Here is a 15,936-nt window from a genome sequence, read left to right on the forward strand (position 1 = left end):
GTCTGTAGGTCAGACGGGGTACAACTGTTCGTCAGATAGTACATACCTGATAGGTTCAGGTTTCTATCTAGGTAGCCAGAACTGATAGGTTCAGGGTCTGTGCGTTACCTTAGTGTTCCGTGGGAACCAATCTGTTGTATGTGTATGACTGGGACTATACCAAGTTCCAGTAACCTATTTACCCGATCTTTTTATTTACCCTGTTTGTTGTTTCAATAAACCTTGTTCTTTTGTTTATTAAAATCCATTCCTGGTCTGGGTGACTTGGTAAAGCGAATGGTTGGTGGCAGCATAACTACAGGGTGGGATACTCCAGTAGGTCTGGGGTTGTCACACTGCTCAATTTTAGCTGACCTCTAGGGCAGGGGTCTCCAACCCTGGTGCCGATCCGCGGGCTTCCCAGGACTGAGCCGTGGAGATGGATCTCCGCCCCCTGCACACACATTTGGCGGGCGTGTCACGCTCTCGGGGGGGTGTCATGCTCACGTGCATGCGCGGGGTGTGTGACATGCTCGCATGTTCGTGCAACACACCCCCTGTGAGTGACACCCCCCGTGAGTGTGACATACCCCCCACAAGTGTGGGGGTGCCCTGCCCCCCCAACCATTCCATGATTCCTTAAGATTGGGGACCGCTGGGTTGGTGTCCAGAAGTGGATGAGTTTGTATTACCTGATTTCGTTCATTATTTGCTAGCAGATGTCAACGTACTTCTGGAGGGCCTTTGCAAGTCAAATAATAGCCTTTTTCAAAGTGAATAGGTTCCACACAGCTAGTAATAATTCTGCATGATTAAGAGCTACATCCACTTGTTTGGCATGTGATGATATACACCATACGGCACTAGGATATTTTGCCAGCCTGCCCCATTCAGTTTCCTAAGCATGTTATTTCTGGTGGCAACTTTCTGTTTGGCATTTAGACAATTTTTTTGTAAGTCAAGGTTCAATCCAGAGTGACACCCAAATAGGGCAATGTTAGGCCAATGTTCCAAAATCTTGTCTTCTCAGCTAACTTGGAGCTTCCTTTCTGCTTCTATGTGCTATACTCACTGTACGTGGGAGGCACATACACTGAGCTCAAAGTATTATTCTCATCAGTTGTCCTCACAGCAACGCTGTTAGATAAATCAAACTCACAGAGCACTGTTTCCCAGCCTAGGACCCACAACCCCAAGGGAGTCACAAAGTATTTTCTAGGAATTTGCGGGTCACCTTACAAGTGTTGCAGCCCTTATTAATGTTTTTTTCTTGACTTTTCAGAGCCAGATATTAAAGTTAGCATATACATGTACGTATGAGAAGCAGGCCCTTTGGGGAAGAAAGAAGCCCCTGCTTTCTGAGAAGGGAATGACTTTGCCCTATTAAACATGCTTTTCTGCAAATGGGCCAGTGTGTGTGTGCGTCACAGGTAACTTCGCTACTATAAAAGGTGGTCACAACTTGAAAAGGGTCGGGAACCACTGCCATAGTAGAGGGACTAACACAAGGTCACCCAGTGAATTCCACGGCTCAAAGAGGAACAGACTTTGGATCTTTCAAGTTCTTCTCTGGCACGTTTAACCAAGGTACAGTACACCACACCGGCCCTTGGCCTTTGGACAGCAATCTCCACTTATCCCCGACCATGAGCCCTCTTCTTGTGCCTTAAAATAAGAAGCCTCTGGACAAGGCTGTACCCCATATGCTCAAGCCTAGAGAGCAAGGTAGGCTTAAGGCCCTAATAGCTACTGGAAGGGATCCCACCCCTCCTTTGAGAGAGAAGTGAAGCAGGAGAACAGGCTGGAAATACAGTAAAGAGGCCAGGGAGAAACGAGGTCAAGGCTACAGTAATAGTGCCAGAGGAGCAACTTCCTCGAGGCAAGGCCAGGGGGTGCACTCAGGCGCTGCGCCGCGCCGCCCTCTCGCGGCCACGGCCTTCACGCGCCCCTGGCAGCCAATCACGGGCCAACGCGGGGAGGGGGACGGGAAAGCGAACCCAAACCTCGCAGAGCCGGGATCTTGCCACCGGCTACGGTTCCTCTGCCTCAGCGCGTCCCCTCACACACACACCTGCCCCCCCGCCCTTGGCTTCTTGGGAACGGTCGCCGTGTTCCCTACAAACAGCTCGGGCTCCTTTGCCTCAGCGTGCCTTTCCCCGTTTCCCGCCTTTCTTTCTAGGGAAGTGAGGAGGATGGTTCGGCCACGGAGAGGCGGAGGCAAGCAGCAGCCGCTGCTGGAGCCTCCCAATCGCTGTGGCAACGAAGGGAGTCCACAGGGAGCCCTGCCTCCTCCTCCTCCGCCGCCTCCTCCTCCGCCATCTCAGGAAGAGGAACAGCCGGACGCGGGAGGACAGGGGGAGCCCGAGCGCGGCTTCAGCCGAATGGCGGCGGCGGCCCCCGCCGAGAACGAGCCTTCCCTGGCGGCCACTTGGGTCCGTGGGCTGCAGCAGACTCTGAAGCGGCATCTGCCCGGCGGGGCGGCTCCTGCTGCTGCTGCCATGAAGCGAGGAGGGTCCAGCAGGAGAGGGGCCAAGAGCGACGGCCAGAAGCCGAGGAAGGACCGCGCGGGCCCCGCGGTGGGCGAATGGCAAGGCTGGCTTCGCGGTGAGAGACCGGAAGGGGAACGAGGGCGACGAAGACGGGTGGGGAGAGAGGGGGATGCGGCCGGCCGGGTGGGAGGATGATGAGGCTGGTCGCCATGGCTGAATTTGGGCGACAGAAGTGACAAGAGGAGCGCAATCTTGTGAACATGGACTAAAGTTAAAAAATGGGGAAGGAGCAGATTTCTTGCTGAGATTATAAGCATCTTGAGAAACGGATAAGAGAACCATCTAGGTTGCATTATCAAGATGTCTTTATGAAGGCAACTTTTCTCCTTGGATTCAACAGGGATCGCCACTTCCAGAGTTACAGAGAAAACCAGTGTCATCTCCAGTAGTTGTGCAAGACGTTCTTCTTTTTGAATTAGATATGCAACAAGCCTTTGTTTTTGCCACGAGCCTCAAGCATTTCCTTGATTGATTGATTGATTGACTGATTGATTGATTGATTTTGCTTTCCCGGGTTAGGAGGGATTTGTTGGAAGGGTGGCAGCACAGATGAAATAATGCCCGTGGGAATCTTGCCATAGTCCAGTAGAGCTGCTTATACATTTCTAAACTGCAAGCGAAGTGGTATTTGGATATTCAAGACTTTTAGTTTGTTCCTGTGAGATGGAGAGTGCTGTTTATATAAAAGTGTTATTTCTTTATGTAGGTAGTGTTCTCTTAGTTTGTCTTCTCAGTCCTGATCTAATCAAATCTGAAATGTATGTCCTTTACCTTAGTAGTGTAGACTACAGCTTAAATCCAACTGGTTATTCCAATTAGAGTAGACTGGTGGAATCAGTGAGATTTACATGTGTTGGCTTAATCAATCAGTAGTTATCGGCTGAGTCTAGTGGAACACGAAACTTAAGCCTATGGTTTTAACTAATATTTTCAGACAGTATTTTACATACTTAGATAGAACTGTATATCTGAATAGTAGACTGAATCCAAACGTGCCTCTATAGGGCATGTTTAGGTGTACACATGCATAGGATTGATATTTATGTCACTTAAACTTATTAGCCAGAAAACTTAAAGTATGCTTACCTTTGAGCTTATGTAGCTACATTGGAATTTACAGTGGAGTTATATCCAGAAAAGTGAGATGGTTTGAAGCAGCTTCCTTAATTTATTTTTTTATTTTATTTATTTAAAATATTTGGTCTCATCTTTTTCCTTAAAAAGGACCCATAGTGGCTTACATCATTAAAAGACAATATTTAAAAGCTAAAATAAGTATACAAACATTAAAAAAGAATCAAATACCACACTGAAAAGAGTACAGTCAACACCACAAATACATTCAATGCCACAAGGCACAGCGTTTAATTAAAAAACTTATCTCAGGCATCCATTTGCTAAGGCAAAGCCTGTCTGAGGAACGTAAAGTGCAGCAAATAATTGGTCTTGAGTACTGTATGTTCAATATACAGTGGTGCCTCGCATAGCGACGTTAATCTGTGCAGCAAAAATAGCTGCTAAGCGATTTCATCACTATGCGATTTTAAAAAGCCCACAGAAACGCATTCAATGCATTCCTATGGGCTTAAAACTCACCTTAAAGCAAAGATCCTCCATACGGCGGCCATTTTCGCTGCCTCTTAAGCAAGGAATCCATGCGAAAATACAGCGGGCGGCTATTTTTTTACCTGGCGGCCATTTTGGAACCACCGATCAGCTGTTAAAAAATCATCGCTTTGCGATGATCGTTAAGCAAAACAGGGAACCGATCATCATAAAGTGAAAAAACCTCATAGGAAACATCGCAATGCGATCGCTTCTGCGATTGCAAAAAGTTAATCACTATGCGGTTTCGTTGCTAAACGGAGCACCCGTTAAGCAAGGCACCACTGTACAGTGTTATATATTCTCAACTCTACTGTATACTATAGAAGAGATATAAGCACTTGAAATAAGGATTTAGTTTGAGATGTAAAAAATTTTTGAATCAAGAGGGTGGCCATCAAAGAAGTGCTACATCAAGTAAAACAAAAAATGGAGAAAGGCAGAGTGCTTCAATCATGTAACAAAACCCACTTGAGTACATATTGTGGCATTGATTATTTGAAGTAGAATAAATGGGGGGGACTTTGAAGACTGCTTTGGATACAGTACAGCATATTTAGAGCTGCTGCATTGAAAGTCAAAATGGTCATGATGACATCTAACCCTGGTGGAAGAACAGGAAGAAGTAGTGTTAGGTAGGTAAATTATTTATATGCCACCTTTTTCCCTGTAGAGAGGACCGAAGGTGGCTTATGACAGATTTAAAAAGCTATATAAACATCATATTTAAAAGAAATTAAACATATACAGTATTAAGATTTAAAAATCAAATTTGAAAACAATTCAAAATATTTAAAACCTGTAAGCTAAAACATGCCGTTGTACAAACATTACATGCTGTTGTGCCAGGAAATTCATTTTTGGCCTTCTGTCAGAGAACTAATAGCTGTATTTAAATAGGAAATATTAACAACAACAATATTGAAACTAAATTGTGTTATTCATATTAATAGAATTTGGATTGAATATGGGGTAAATTTATATTACTACATTTTGTTGTTTGAAAGCTTTGAATTAAATGTATAGTAAAATAAAATATTTGATGCAGCTTTGTAAATGTGGCCACTGTTTTTCATCCTCAGCAAATTTTCAAAAACATTAAGTTGCTTTTACACACACACACACAAAGGAGTTTGAGCAGTAAAATGTCTAATGAAATTATTTTCCTCTTTTAAACAGATGCTCTGAAAGAAACAGGAGTCTTCATTGCAAAAGTGGATAACAAGATATGGCTTACCCTTCTAATTGGTGAGAATATTTTTTAACGGTGTTCCCATTAACATGTCTACTCAGAAAAAGTCCTAAGTTTAGTTGAACTTACTGTGAGGCAGACTTGCATGTAATTGCAGCTGAAACCTCAGACATTAATATCATTTTCATTGCACAGAGTAGATTACTTGGGTGCATAAAGTATTCATGTGTGTTCTTGTAAGAAGATGTAAAAAATATTTCCACTGTTTGAGTTTTTTCATTTTCTTATCTCAAAGACCGTATCTCCTTTTATGAGCCTGCCTGGGTGTTAAAATCATCAGAGGAAGTCTTTCTCTTGATCCTATCACACTTCACAAGAGAGGGTCTTCTGTCACTGTTCCCAGACTCTGGAACTCCCTGCCACAGGAGGCCAAGGTGGCCCCAACTTTGCTGTCCTTCTGCAGGCAGGCAAAGACCTTTCTCTTCAAGAAGGCTTTCCTTTTGTGACTGACTGTCTAAGGATTTTTTTAATTACACTTATTTTTGTTGTTTTTATTGTGTTTTTAGTATTGCTTTTGCTGTGAGTTTTAATATATTTGGTTAATTCTTTTTCCAATATAGTAATAATGTATTATTTTTAGCTTTTATGTTGTTCATTTTTAATACTGCAAGCTGCCTTGGATCCTTTTAGAAGAAAGTCTAGGTAAAAATATTTTAAATAAATAAATAAAATAATTAGAAGATATATCTAGACAATCATACCAAAATAGGATACATGTGCAGCATGTCAGATAAAAGCAGACTGGTTTTTATAATGTACGTTTTCATTGCATAGCAGAGGCTTCATGAATAGTGTCCATTCATGTGCCTTTATAAAAGTATTTATGGAATGTTTTCTTATTTGCTTATTGCATTTGTAGTATAGCACAGAAGTAAAATTAGTTGACAGTATAATAACATTGTACTGCCTTTGGAGGAGGAGCCAGTAGTTTGGAGATCTCTTTTATATCAGGCATATGCTGACATACACAGTTAAATATTAAAGTACAGGAAAGCTTTGTTTAAATGAATATCCTGGCTTTTAGGGCTATTTCTTATATAGAGGCCCCGAGGATTAGGCATGTGCTTTTAGAAGTTAGTGTAAAGATTGAGATTGAATCTGAGTAACTTTTTCTCTTTTTTTTTTTTTAAACAGCTGTCATTATAGGAATTCTTCACTGGTATGTATATCTGTAACAGAGGGCCACAGCAGACAACTATGTTTCTCTGTCAAGGTCCAAGTACAGTTGTTGTCTCTCTGTGCTTAAACCTTAGGCTTGGGTAAACAATTCTTCTGTTCCTAAAGGCAGTGTATGGTGGTAGCCTCCTGTCCCAGAATTCCTCACTTTTTTGTTTCGCAAATGCACCTCACTCCTCTGTGATAGTCATTCGTCGGTGGATGCATGTACAGTGGGGTCTTGACTTGAGAACTTAATCCGTATTGGAAGGCGGTTCTCAAGTCAAAAAGTCTGTATGTCAAGTCTCCATTGACCTACAGTGCATTGAAAACCGATTAATCCCGTAACAGGCCGTTTTTGTTCCATTTTGGTTTTTTTCTGGTCTGTAAGTCAAATCTCAGTGCAGGTCAAACCTAAATTTTGCGGCCAGAGAAGTCTGTAACTCAAAAAGTCTGTAAGTCAAGCCGTCTGTAAGTCAAGGGTCCACTGTACATGATGCAGGTAGAGGGTAGTGTTTGGGGTCCCTATTTCTGCTTTAAGCATACAAGAAAAAAATGCATGTCTTTCAAGACAGGCCAAACTGCTGTAGAATAAGTTTTGATGGGCTGGGCAAACCATTAATGGTCTTATTTTTTCTTTTCATCGGCTTTCTTCAGGTAGAAATGGGGTCATATCAGGAAGAAGTTCAGTTGGTGGATTTCGTAGAGTGAGAAACAAATGCTTTCTAGTTTTTCTTCCTTATATATCACTGATAGAGCTGAGACTTCAAGATGAAGAATCTATTTAAGATTCTTTAGTCTCCAGTTGTTTTAACTAATCCTCTTCAAACATCTGCAGTGGCAGGTGTTCGGTTGTTAAAATGAATCTTAGTAGTACAGTGGTGCCCTGTATAGCGAGGTTAATCCGTTCCGGATTAACCTTCGCTATACGAAAACATCGCTGTGCGGGGCAGGAAAACCTATTGGAACGCATTAAACTTAGTTTAATGCGTTCCAATAAGTGTCTAAACTTACCCCCTCCAGCGATGTTTTCGCTCCGGCGGCCATTTTGGAGCCGCCGATCAGCTGTTCGGCGGCTCCAAAATGGCCGCCGGAGCCCCAATCGTCGCAAAGCGAGTGCGGCGATTGGGGCTGATCCGTATAGCGATCCCCAAAAGGGGATCGCTATACGGATTTTTCGTTAAACGGTGCACTCGTTAAGCGAGGCACCACTGTACAAATGCAGGGTGGGGAGAATCTGAGGAGAAACATCTTGCTGCTGGCCTGTACACTACCTGTAGTACTAAGCACAGTTATACTAGGTGAGTGAATGGTCTGGGAGAGTTGGAACAGAGGGCTCTATCTCTCCTCCAGCAGGTCTCTGCTGTCTTGTGCTGGATGCATAGAAAAAAGCATCATTCTGTTTCCAATAGAGAAACCAAATGATTTTCTTGGAGAGAGGTGGAGCACATTATCCCTTAAGTAGCCCATATGAAGAAGCTGCATTTTCTGCAACCAGTGTACTGTATAAAAAAACTGCACTTAGGAAGGAAAGGTATAACAATCTGTTCCTTCTCTCCAGTTTTCAAGATACACTGGTAAAAACAAGAATTGTGAACCAATAGTTATTTTGTGCTTTACTTACAAAGAAGTTAAAGTGTAATGTTGGGATCAGTTTGTCTTCAGATTTATTTTTTTCTTGTGTTTTTTTGTATAGGTACTATATATCAACTCTCTTTGAAAATGACCGCCATTTTTCTCATCTTTCAGCTCTGGAAAAAGAAATGTCTTTCAGAACCGAAATGGTTAGAGTTTATATTGTACTTTAAGTGGAATTATTACTTTTAAACTTGTTAACCATCAGTTGTTTTCCAAATCCTTTGTAGCAAGGTGAATCAAGCCAGGATGCAAACTAGGAATGTAAGAGATGTTAGGATATCATATTTAGTGTTATTTTTTGTGAACTGCCATGAATGTGGCTTTCTGAATCAAATAGGATTTCAAACATTCATTTATATGATACAGTAAAATTAAGTGAATGGATTTCAGAATAACTGTTTTGTTTAGTCAACCATGAAACAACTTACCTGGAATATGAAGATGTGTGCTTATGAGGTTAATTCAATTTTTCCCATTTCTTTTATTTAAAAAAAGTAAACAGTTTTCATGAATATCTTTGTTGTTGGAGAATACTGGAATATATGCTGTTTGTCTGAAATTAGAGCACCTATTCTTTGCATTTATTTATTTTTTTGTTTGTTTGATTGATTTACTTTACTTTACTTTACTTAAACCTTTATAGGCATTTAAAAAGAGAAGGAACATACAGCCATAACAGTTTGTGCCATAATATTACAGACCAGGGGGAACAATCATGGAGGTTTGAGCTAGAAAGGTGATGCAGTAGGGGGTTGGGGAAGGGGTTTTGACTTAGAGACCGCTAGTAGAAAATTCGCTACCAAGCTGGAGATGGTCGCCGAATAATCACTTAAAAGGATAGGAACAGGGTCAACAAAGGAAACAAAAAGAGAAGACAGAAGGGGTTCAAGGATATTGTTTTGTAGGTATTGGTGAGCCGGGCAACGAAGTAATATGTGTTCTAGAGTGTCTGGCTCAGATGAGCAAGAAGGACAAAGCCTGTTGTTGCGTGGTATGTTTGCAAATCTGCCAAAATGAACAGCAGATGGAAAGATGTTTAATCTTGCTAGCATAAATGCTCTCCTTTTACTGGGATTAATTAATTTACTAAAATAATTTGAGGGTCTACCAAGTGAGGGAGAGAGGCCGAAGAAGTGAGGGGAACAAGTAGGGTTTACCTTAGGGAGTAATAGATTGAGTTCCTGTTGCCAGAGTTTGGATTTGATGATTTGATGGGCTCTGTGAAGGTTGGTGTCTGAAAGAGATTCGGGGGAGAGGTCCAGAGATACGAGCTTAGCATCGAGAAGTTTAAACCACTTGGATGAGAAGGGATCTTTTAATAGGTCATTGAGTAAGGAGTCAGGGTGGGTATTGAGGTGGAGTCTAAGCCAAAACTTGAAGGTTAGGGACCAAGCGGTGGTAGAGGGGAGACGGATGCCTAATTAAAGTATCAGTGTGGATAATCTAATTAGGTTAGGGACCCCAAGAATCCTTCTGAGGAAGGAGGCAGCTACTTTGTCAAGGTCTTGATTTGCAGCCTCAATCCAGATTGGGGCTCCATATAGCAGCTGGGAAAGGATTTTGATTTGGAATATGTGGAGAGCAGCAGGGATGTACTGGTTGCCACTGTTAAAGTGAAAGCGGGCAATTGCATTTAAATGTGGTAAGGCTGAGGAAATGGCAGATTTGCGGTGGTGGATCCAGCTATGTCGAAAGTGGAAAGTGATCCCCAAGTATTTAAAGGTCTGGACTTGCTGGAATGATAAATTACCAATCTTCCAGACAGACGGGGCCCAAGATTTCGAGAAAACCAAAATTTTTGTTTTCTCGGAATTAATTGATAATTCATTGGCGAGGCAGTAATCTTGGAAAGAAGATAGCAGAAGTCTAAGGCCAGGTTTAGTGACTGACAGCAGCACCGCGTCATCTGCATGAAGAAGAATGGGTACGGGGACACCGTTAAGGGAGGGAGGGGAGTTTCCAGAACTAGAAAGAAATGAAGGCAGATCTGCAAGATATAAGTTAAAAAGAGAAGGAGCAAGTATACAACCTTGACGGACTCCTTTGTTGATGGAAATTTCGTTAGTCATGGAGCCTGTGCCATCAAGGCGAATCCGGCACGAATTGGAAGAGTGAAGATGTTGAATCAGAAAAAGGAGGCGGGGGTCAATCCCCCAGTTGGCCAATTTCTTCCACAGGATGTCCCTGTTGATTGAATCGAACGCTCCTCTAAGATCAATAAAGGCTGTATACAATTTGACTCCGTGGTGATCAGAGTATTTTTCAGCCAGAAAAGATAGTGTGAAGGCATGGTTGACTGTAGAGGCACCTGGTCGGAAACCTATTTGTTCTCTGCCCGGGAGAGCTTTTGAAAGTGCCCACGATTGATTTATATACAGCCCATCTGGCAGCCAAGGCCACTCTAGGCAGTTTACAACAATGGACAGAAACAATAAAATAACAAAATAAGACAACATCAGAAATTCATGTCTGTATCATGTCTGATGTGGAACACAGGTTCCCTATTATTTAGACATGTGCAACAACAAACAACAACCTCTTAGAACTTAGAGCTGGTTAGCACTGTGCTACAGTGTATGTCAGGAAATCATTCTATCCCATATATAAAATAAGTACATTGGATTGGATTGTAACTTAGTCATACCTAAGAATTGTTCTTGTCGTTTAGTCGTGTCCGACTCTTCATGACCCCATGGACCAGAGCATGCCAGGCCCTCCTGTCTTACACTGCCTCCCAGAGGTGGGTCAAATTCATGTTGGTAGCTTCGGTGACACTGTCCAACCATTTCGTCCTCTGTTTTCCCCTTCTCCTCTTTCCTTCACACTTTCCTAACATCAGCGTCTTCTCCAGGGAATCTTCTCTTCTCATGAGATGGCCAAAGTATTGAAGCCTCAACTTCAGGATCTGTCATTCCAGTGGGCACTCAGGGTTGATTTCCTTCAGAATGGATAGGTTTGTTCTCCTTGCAGTCCAGGGGACTCTCAAGAGTCTCCTCCAACACCACAACTCAAAAGCATCAATTCTTCGGCAGTCAGCTTTCTTTATGGTCCAGCTCTCACTTCCATAAATCGCTACTGGAAAAACCATAGCATTGACTATGTGGATCTTTGTTGGAAAGGTGATGTCTCTGCTTTTTAAGATGCTGTCTAGATTTGTCATTGCTTTCCTCCCAAGAAACAGGTGTCTTTTAATTCTGTGGCTGCTGTCAGTATCTGCAGTGATCATGGAGCCCACTGTCTCCATGTCTTCCCCTTCTATTTGCCAGGAGGTGATGGGGCCAGTGACCATGATCTTACTTTTTTGATGTTGAGCTTCAAACCATTTTTGCACTGTCCTCTTTCACCCTCATTACAAGGTTCTTTAATTCCTTCTCACTTTCTGCCATCAGAATGGTATCATCTGCATATCGGGGGTGGTTGATATTTCTTCAGGCAATCTTAATTCTGGTTTGGGATTCCTCCAGTCCAGCCTTTCGCATTATGTATTCTGCATATAAGTTAAATAAACCGGGGGACAATATACAGCCTTGTCATACTCCTTTCCCAATTTTGAACCAACCAGTTGTTCCATATCCAGTTCTAACTGTTGCTTCCTGTTTCACGTATAGGTTTCTCAGGAGATAGGTAAGGTGGTCAGGCACTCCCATTTCTTTAAGGACTTGCCATAGTTAATCCAGCGCATGTTAGCAATTTGGTCTCTAGTTCCTCTGCCCCTTCGGAATCCAGCTTGTACTTCTGGGAGTTCTTGGTCCACATACTGCTGAAGCCTACCTTGTAGGATTTTGAGTGTTGGAACATTCCTTGGCACTGCCCTTCTTTGGGGTTAGAATGTAAACTGATCTTTTCCAGTCCTCTGGCCACTGTTGAGTTTTCCGGACCTGCAGGCATATTGAATGTAGCACCTTAACAGTGTTATCTTTTAAGATTTTAAATAGTTAGACTGGAATGCCATCACCTCCACTGGCCTTTTTGTTAGCCATGCTTTCTAAGGCCCACTTCACTCTCCAGCATGTCTAGCTCAGGGTCAGCAACCACACTATCTGGGTTGTCCGGGACATCTGGATCTTTCTGGTATAATTCCTCTGTGTATTCTTGCCACCTCTTCTTGATGTCTTCTGCTTCTGTTAGGTCCCTCCCATTTTTGTCCTTTATCATGTCCATCCTTGCAGAAAAGGTTCCTCTGATATCTCTAATTTTCCTGAACAGATCTCTGGTTTTTCCTTTTCTGTTATTTTCCTCTATTTCTTTGCACTGTTCATTTAAGAAGGCCCTCTTGTCTCTCCTTGCTATTCTTTGGAAGTCTTTGTTCACTTTTCTGTAACTTTCCCTATCTCCCTTGCATTTGGTTCCCCTTCTCTTCTCTGCTACATTGTGCCTCGCTTAACGAGCGCTCCGTTTAACGATGAATCCGCATAGCGATTAAGTTTTTGTGATCACGAGAGCGATTGCTTTGCGATGGCCCCTATGGGAAAAATTCGCTTTGCGATGATCGCGGGGAAGCGCTTCCCCGCGATCATCCCAAAGGCCCCGGCGATCAGCTGTCCTGTGAGGGGTGGCGAGAGAGAGAGCGCCAAAGCACAGCTGATCGGCGGGAGTTTGCGAATCCCCCGTCAATCAGCTGTGCTTCGGCTCTCTCGCTTTCTCTCTCCCCCATCATCCGAAGCCCCGCCGATCAGCTGGGTGAAAATGCAGGCTTCGGAATGATGGGGAGGGAGCGCTTTCACCCATCATCCTGAAGCCTGCATTTTCGCCCAGCTGATCGGCGGGGCTTCGGGATGATGGGGGAAAGCGCTCCCTCCCCCATCATCCCGAATCCCGCCGATCAGCTGGGCAAAAATGCGGGCTTCGGGATGATCGGGGGGAAGCGCTTCCCCCCATCATCCTGAAGCCCCGCCGATCAGCTGGGCGAAAACGGGGTGTTTGCGATGATCGCGCAGAAGTGATCATCGCAAACGCCCCGTTTTGCACAACTGATCGGCGGTTCCAAAATGGCTGTCCGCAGTGTTTTCGCACCCTTTCCTCGCTTACCGGGCAGCGAAAATGGCGGCCGGATGGAGGATTTTCGCTTAAAGATGAGTTTTAATGCGTTCCTGTGGGTTTTTTTGCCCCGGATAGCGACGAATCCGGATAGCGATGATTTTTTCGGAACGGATTATCGTTGCTATGCAGGGCACCACTGTATTTGTAAGGCCTAGTTCGACAGCCACTTTGCTTTCTTGCATTTCCTTTTTCTTTGGGACAGTTTTTATTGCTGCCTCCTGTACAATGTTATGAGCCTCCATCCATAGTTCTTCAGGCACTCTGTCCACCAAATCGAGTTCCTTAACTCTGTTCTTCACTTCCATTGTGTATTCATAAGGGATTTGGTTTAGATCAGGCTTGTCCAACCTTGGCCCTCCAGATGTTCTTGGACTTCAACTCCCAGAAGCCTTCACCACCTCTGCTGGCCAGGATTTCTGAGAGTTGAAGTCCAAGAACATCTGGAGGGCCAAGGTTGGACAAGCCTGGTTTAGATTATACATGACTAGCCCAGTGGTTTTTCCTACTTTCTTCAGTTTAAGCTTGAATTTTGCTATAAGAAGTTTATCAGAACCACAATCAGCTCCAGGTCTTGTTTTTGCTGACTGTATAGAGCTTCTCCATCTTTGGTTGCAGGGAATATAATCAGTCTGATTTCGGTATTGCCCATCTGGTGATTTCCATGTGTAGAGTCACCTCTTGTGTTGTTGGAAAAGAGTGTTTGTGATTACCAGCTTGCTCTCTTGACAAAACTCTATTAGCCTTTGCCCTGCTTCTTTTGAACTCCAAGGCCAAACTTCCCTGTTGTTCCTTTTATCTCTTGACTCCCTACTTTAGCATTCCAGTCCCCTAAAATGAGAAGAACATCTTTCTTTGGTATCTAGAAGTTCTAGAAGGTGTTGTAAGTCTTCATAGACTTGGTCAATTTCAACCTCTTCAGCATTGGTGGTTGGTGCATTAATTTGGATTACTGTGATGTTGAGAGGTCTGCCTTGGATTCGTATTGAAATCATTCTATCATTTTTGAGATTCTATCCCAGTACAGCTTTTTCCACTCTTTTGTTGACTATGAGGGCTACTCCATTCCTTCTACGGGATTCTTGCCCACAATAGTAGATATGATAATCGAATCGAATTCGCTCATTCCTGTCCATTTGAGTTCACTGACACCCAGGATGTCAATGTTTATTCTTGCCATCTCCTGTTTGATCACATCCAGCTTACCAAGGTTCACAGATCTTACATTCCAGGTTCCTATGCAGTACAGTGGACCCTCGACTTACAGACGGCTCGACTTACAGACTCTTCGAGTTACAGACTTCTCTGGCTGCAAAATTTCGATTCGACTTGCAACCGGAGAATCGACCTACAGACCAAAAAAACCCCAAAATGGAACAAAAATAGAATAAAAACTGCCAGTTGTGGGATTAATCAGTTTTCAATGCATTGTAGGTCAATGGAGATTCGACCTACAGACTTTTCGACTTACAGCCACCGTTCTAATACGGATTAATTCCTTAAGTAGAGGGTCCACTGTATTTTTCTTTGCAGCATCGGACTTTCACTTCCAGGCACCTCCACAGCTGATTGTCCTTTCGGCTTTGGCCCAAGCACTTCATTAGCTCTGGAGCTACTTGTACTTGTCCTCCGCTCCTCCTCAGTAACATGTTGGACGCTTTCAGACCTGAGGGGCCATCTTCCAGCATCATATCTTTTAGCCTTTTGTTTCTGTTCATGGGGTATTCTTGGCAAAGATACTGGAGTGGCTTGCCAGTTCCTACTCCAGGTGGATCGCGTTTAGTCAGAACTCTCCACTATGACCTGTCCGTCTTGGGTATCTCTGCACAGCATAGCCCATAGCTTCTCTGAGTTACTCAAGACCCTTCACCACGACAAGGCAGCAGTCCATGAAGAGGACCTAAGAATTAACTATTCAGAATTGTTTGTCAGTGACTTAGGCTATCAGACAAAATAATTAGTTGGATTGAGATAGACAGTGTAAAAAGTGCATTAGTTGTGTAGGGCTAGGAGCAATCACAAGCCTATTCTGTGGGCTGATCTTGGAATGGCAGAACTGCTTTGCTGGCTAAATTTTGTTGGCAGAAGAGTTAAAAAAATAGGATGGAGAAAGGGTGTCGTGAGGGAGGAGTCGAATAAGACCATATCCAGTCCTATTTTAGTCTAGGGACACAGCTACAATACCAACACAGTGTTATGCTGGAGTGAGAATAGTTTTCAATAATTTCCAGATCTTGTAATGTTGGTACAAAATGTCTCTAGTTACAATTTTAGTTAGAGGACCCAAAGCCTAATATGAGTTAGATTAACATTCATGAATGAAGTTTTTAATTTATTAAATTACAGTGGACCCTCGACTTACAGATGGCTCGACTTACAGACTTTTTGAGTTACAGACTTCTCTGGCTGCAAAATTTAGGTTTGACTTGCAGCCGGAGAATCTACCTACAGACCAGAAAAAAACCAAAATGAAACAAAAATGGCCGGTTACTGATTAATCAGTTTTCAATGTATTGTAGATCAATGGAGATTTGACCTACAGACTTTTCGACCTGCAGCCACCATTTCAATACGGATTAATTCTGTAAGTAGAGGGTCCACTGTAAACATTAAGTTATTTGATTTTAAACTCTAGGAGAAATTGGCATGTGTTACTGTAATTGACATCATTCTTCTTAGGGGCATTTTGTTGTTTACTCCATTGAGTTGGCCCCTTTTCAG

General features: G+C 43.2%; 1 protein-coding gene across 1 annotated transcript in view; it reads left to right on the plus strand.

The window, feature by feature from the left end:
* Positions 1 to 1,986: 1,986 nt before the first annotated feature.
* DPY19L1 (dpy-19 like C-mannosyltransferase 1) overlaps positions 1,987 to 15,936 on the plus strand; it is a 79,571-nt gene continuing 65,621 nt past the window's right edge. The window contains exons 1-4 of the mRNA XM_020788160.3: positions 1,987 to 2,583; positions 5,313 to 5,381; positions 6,520 to 6,544; positions 8,237 to 8,324. Coding sequence (XP_020643819.3) covers positions 2,172 to 2,583; positions 5,313 to 5,381; positions 6,520 to 6,544; positions 8,237 to 8,324 — 594 coding nt within the window. The 5' untranslated portion in view covers positions 1,987 to 2,171. The remainder of the gene's footprint in view (positions 2,584 to 5,312; positions 5,382 to 6,519; positions 6,545 to 8,236; positions 8,325 to 15,936) is intronic.

The sequence above is a fragment of the Pogona vitticeps genome, chromosome 6, assembly GCF_051106095.1.
Source record: "Pogona vitticeps strain Pit_001003342236 chromosome 6, PviZW2.1, whole genome shotgun sequence".
Classification (NCBI taxonomy): domain Eukaryota; kingdom Metazoa; phylum Chordata; class Lepidosauria; order Squamata; family Agamidae; genus Pogona; species Pogona vitticeps.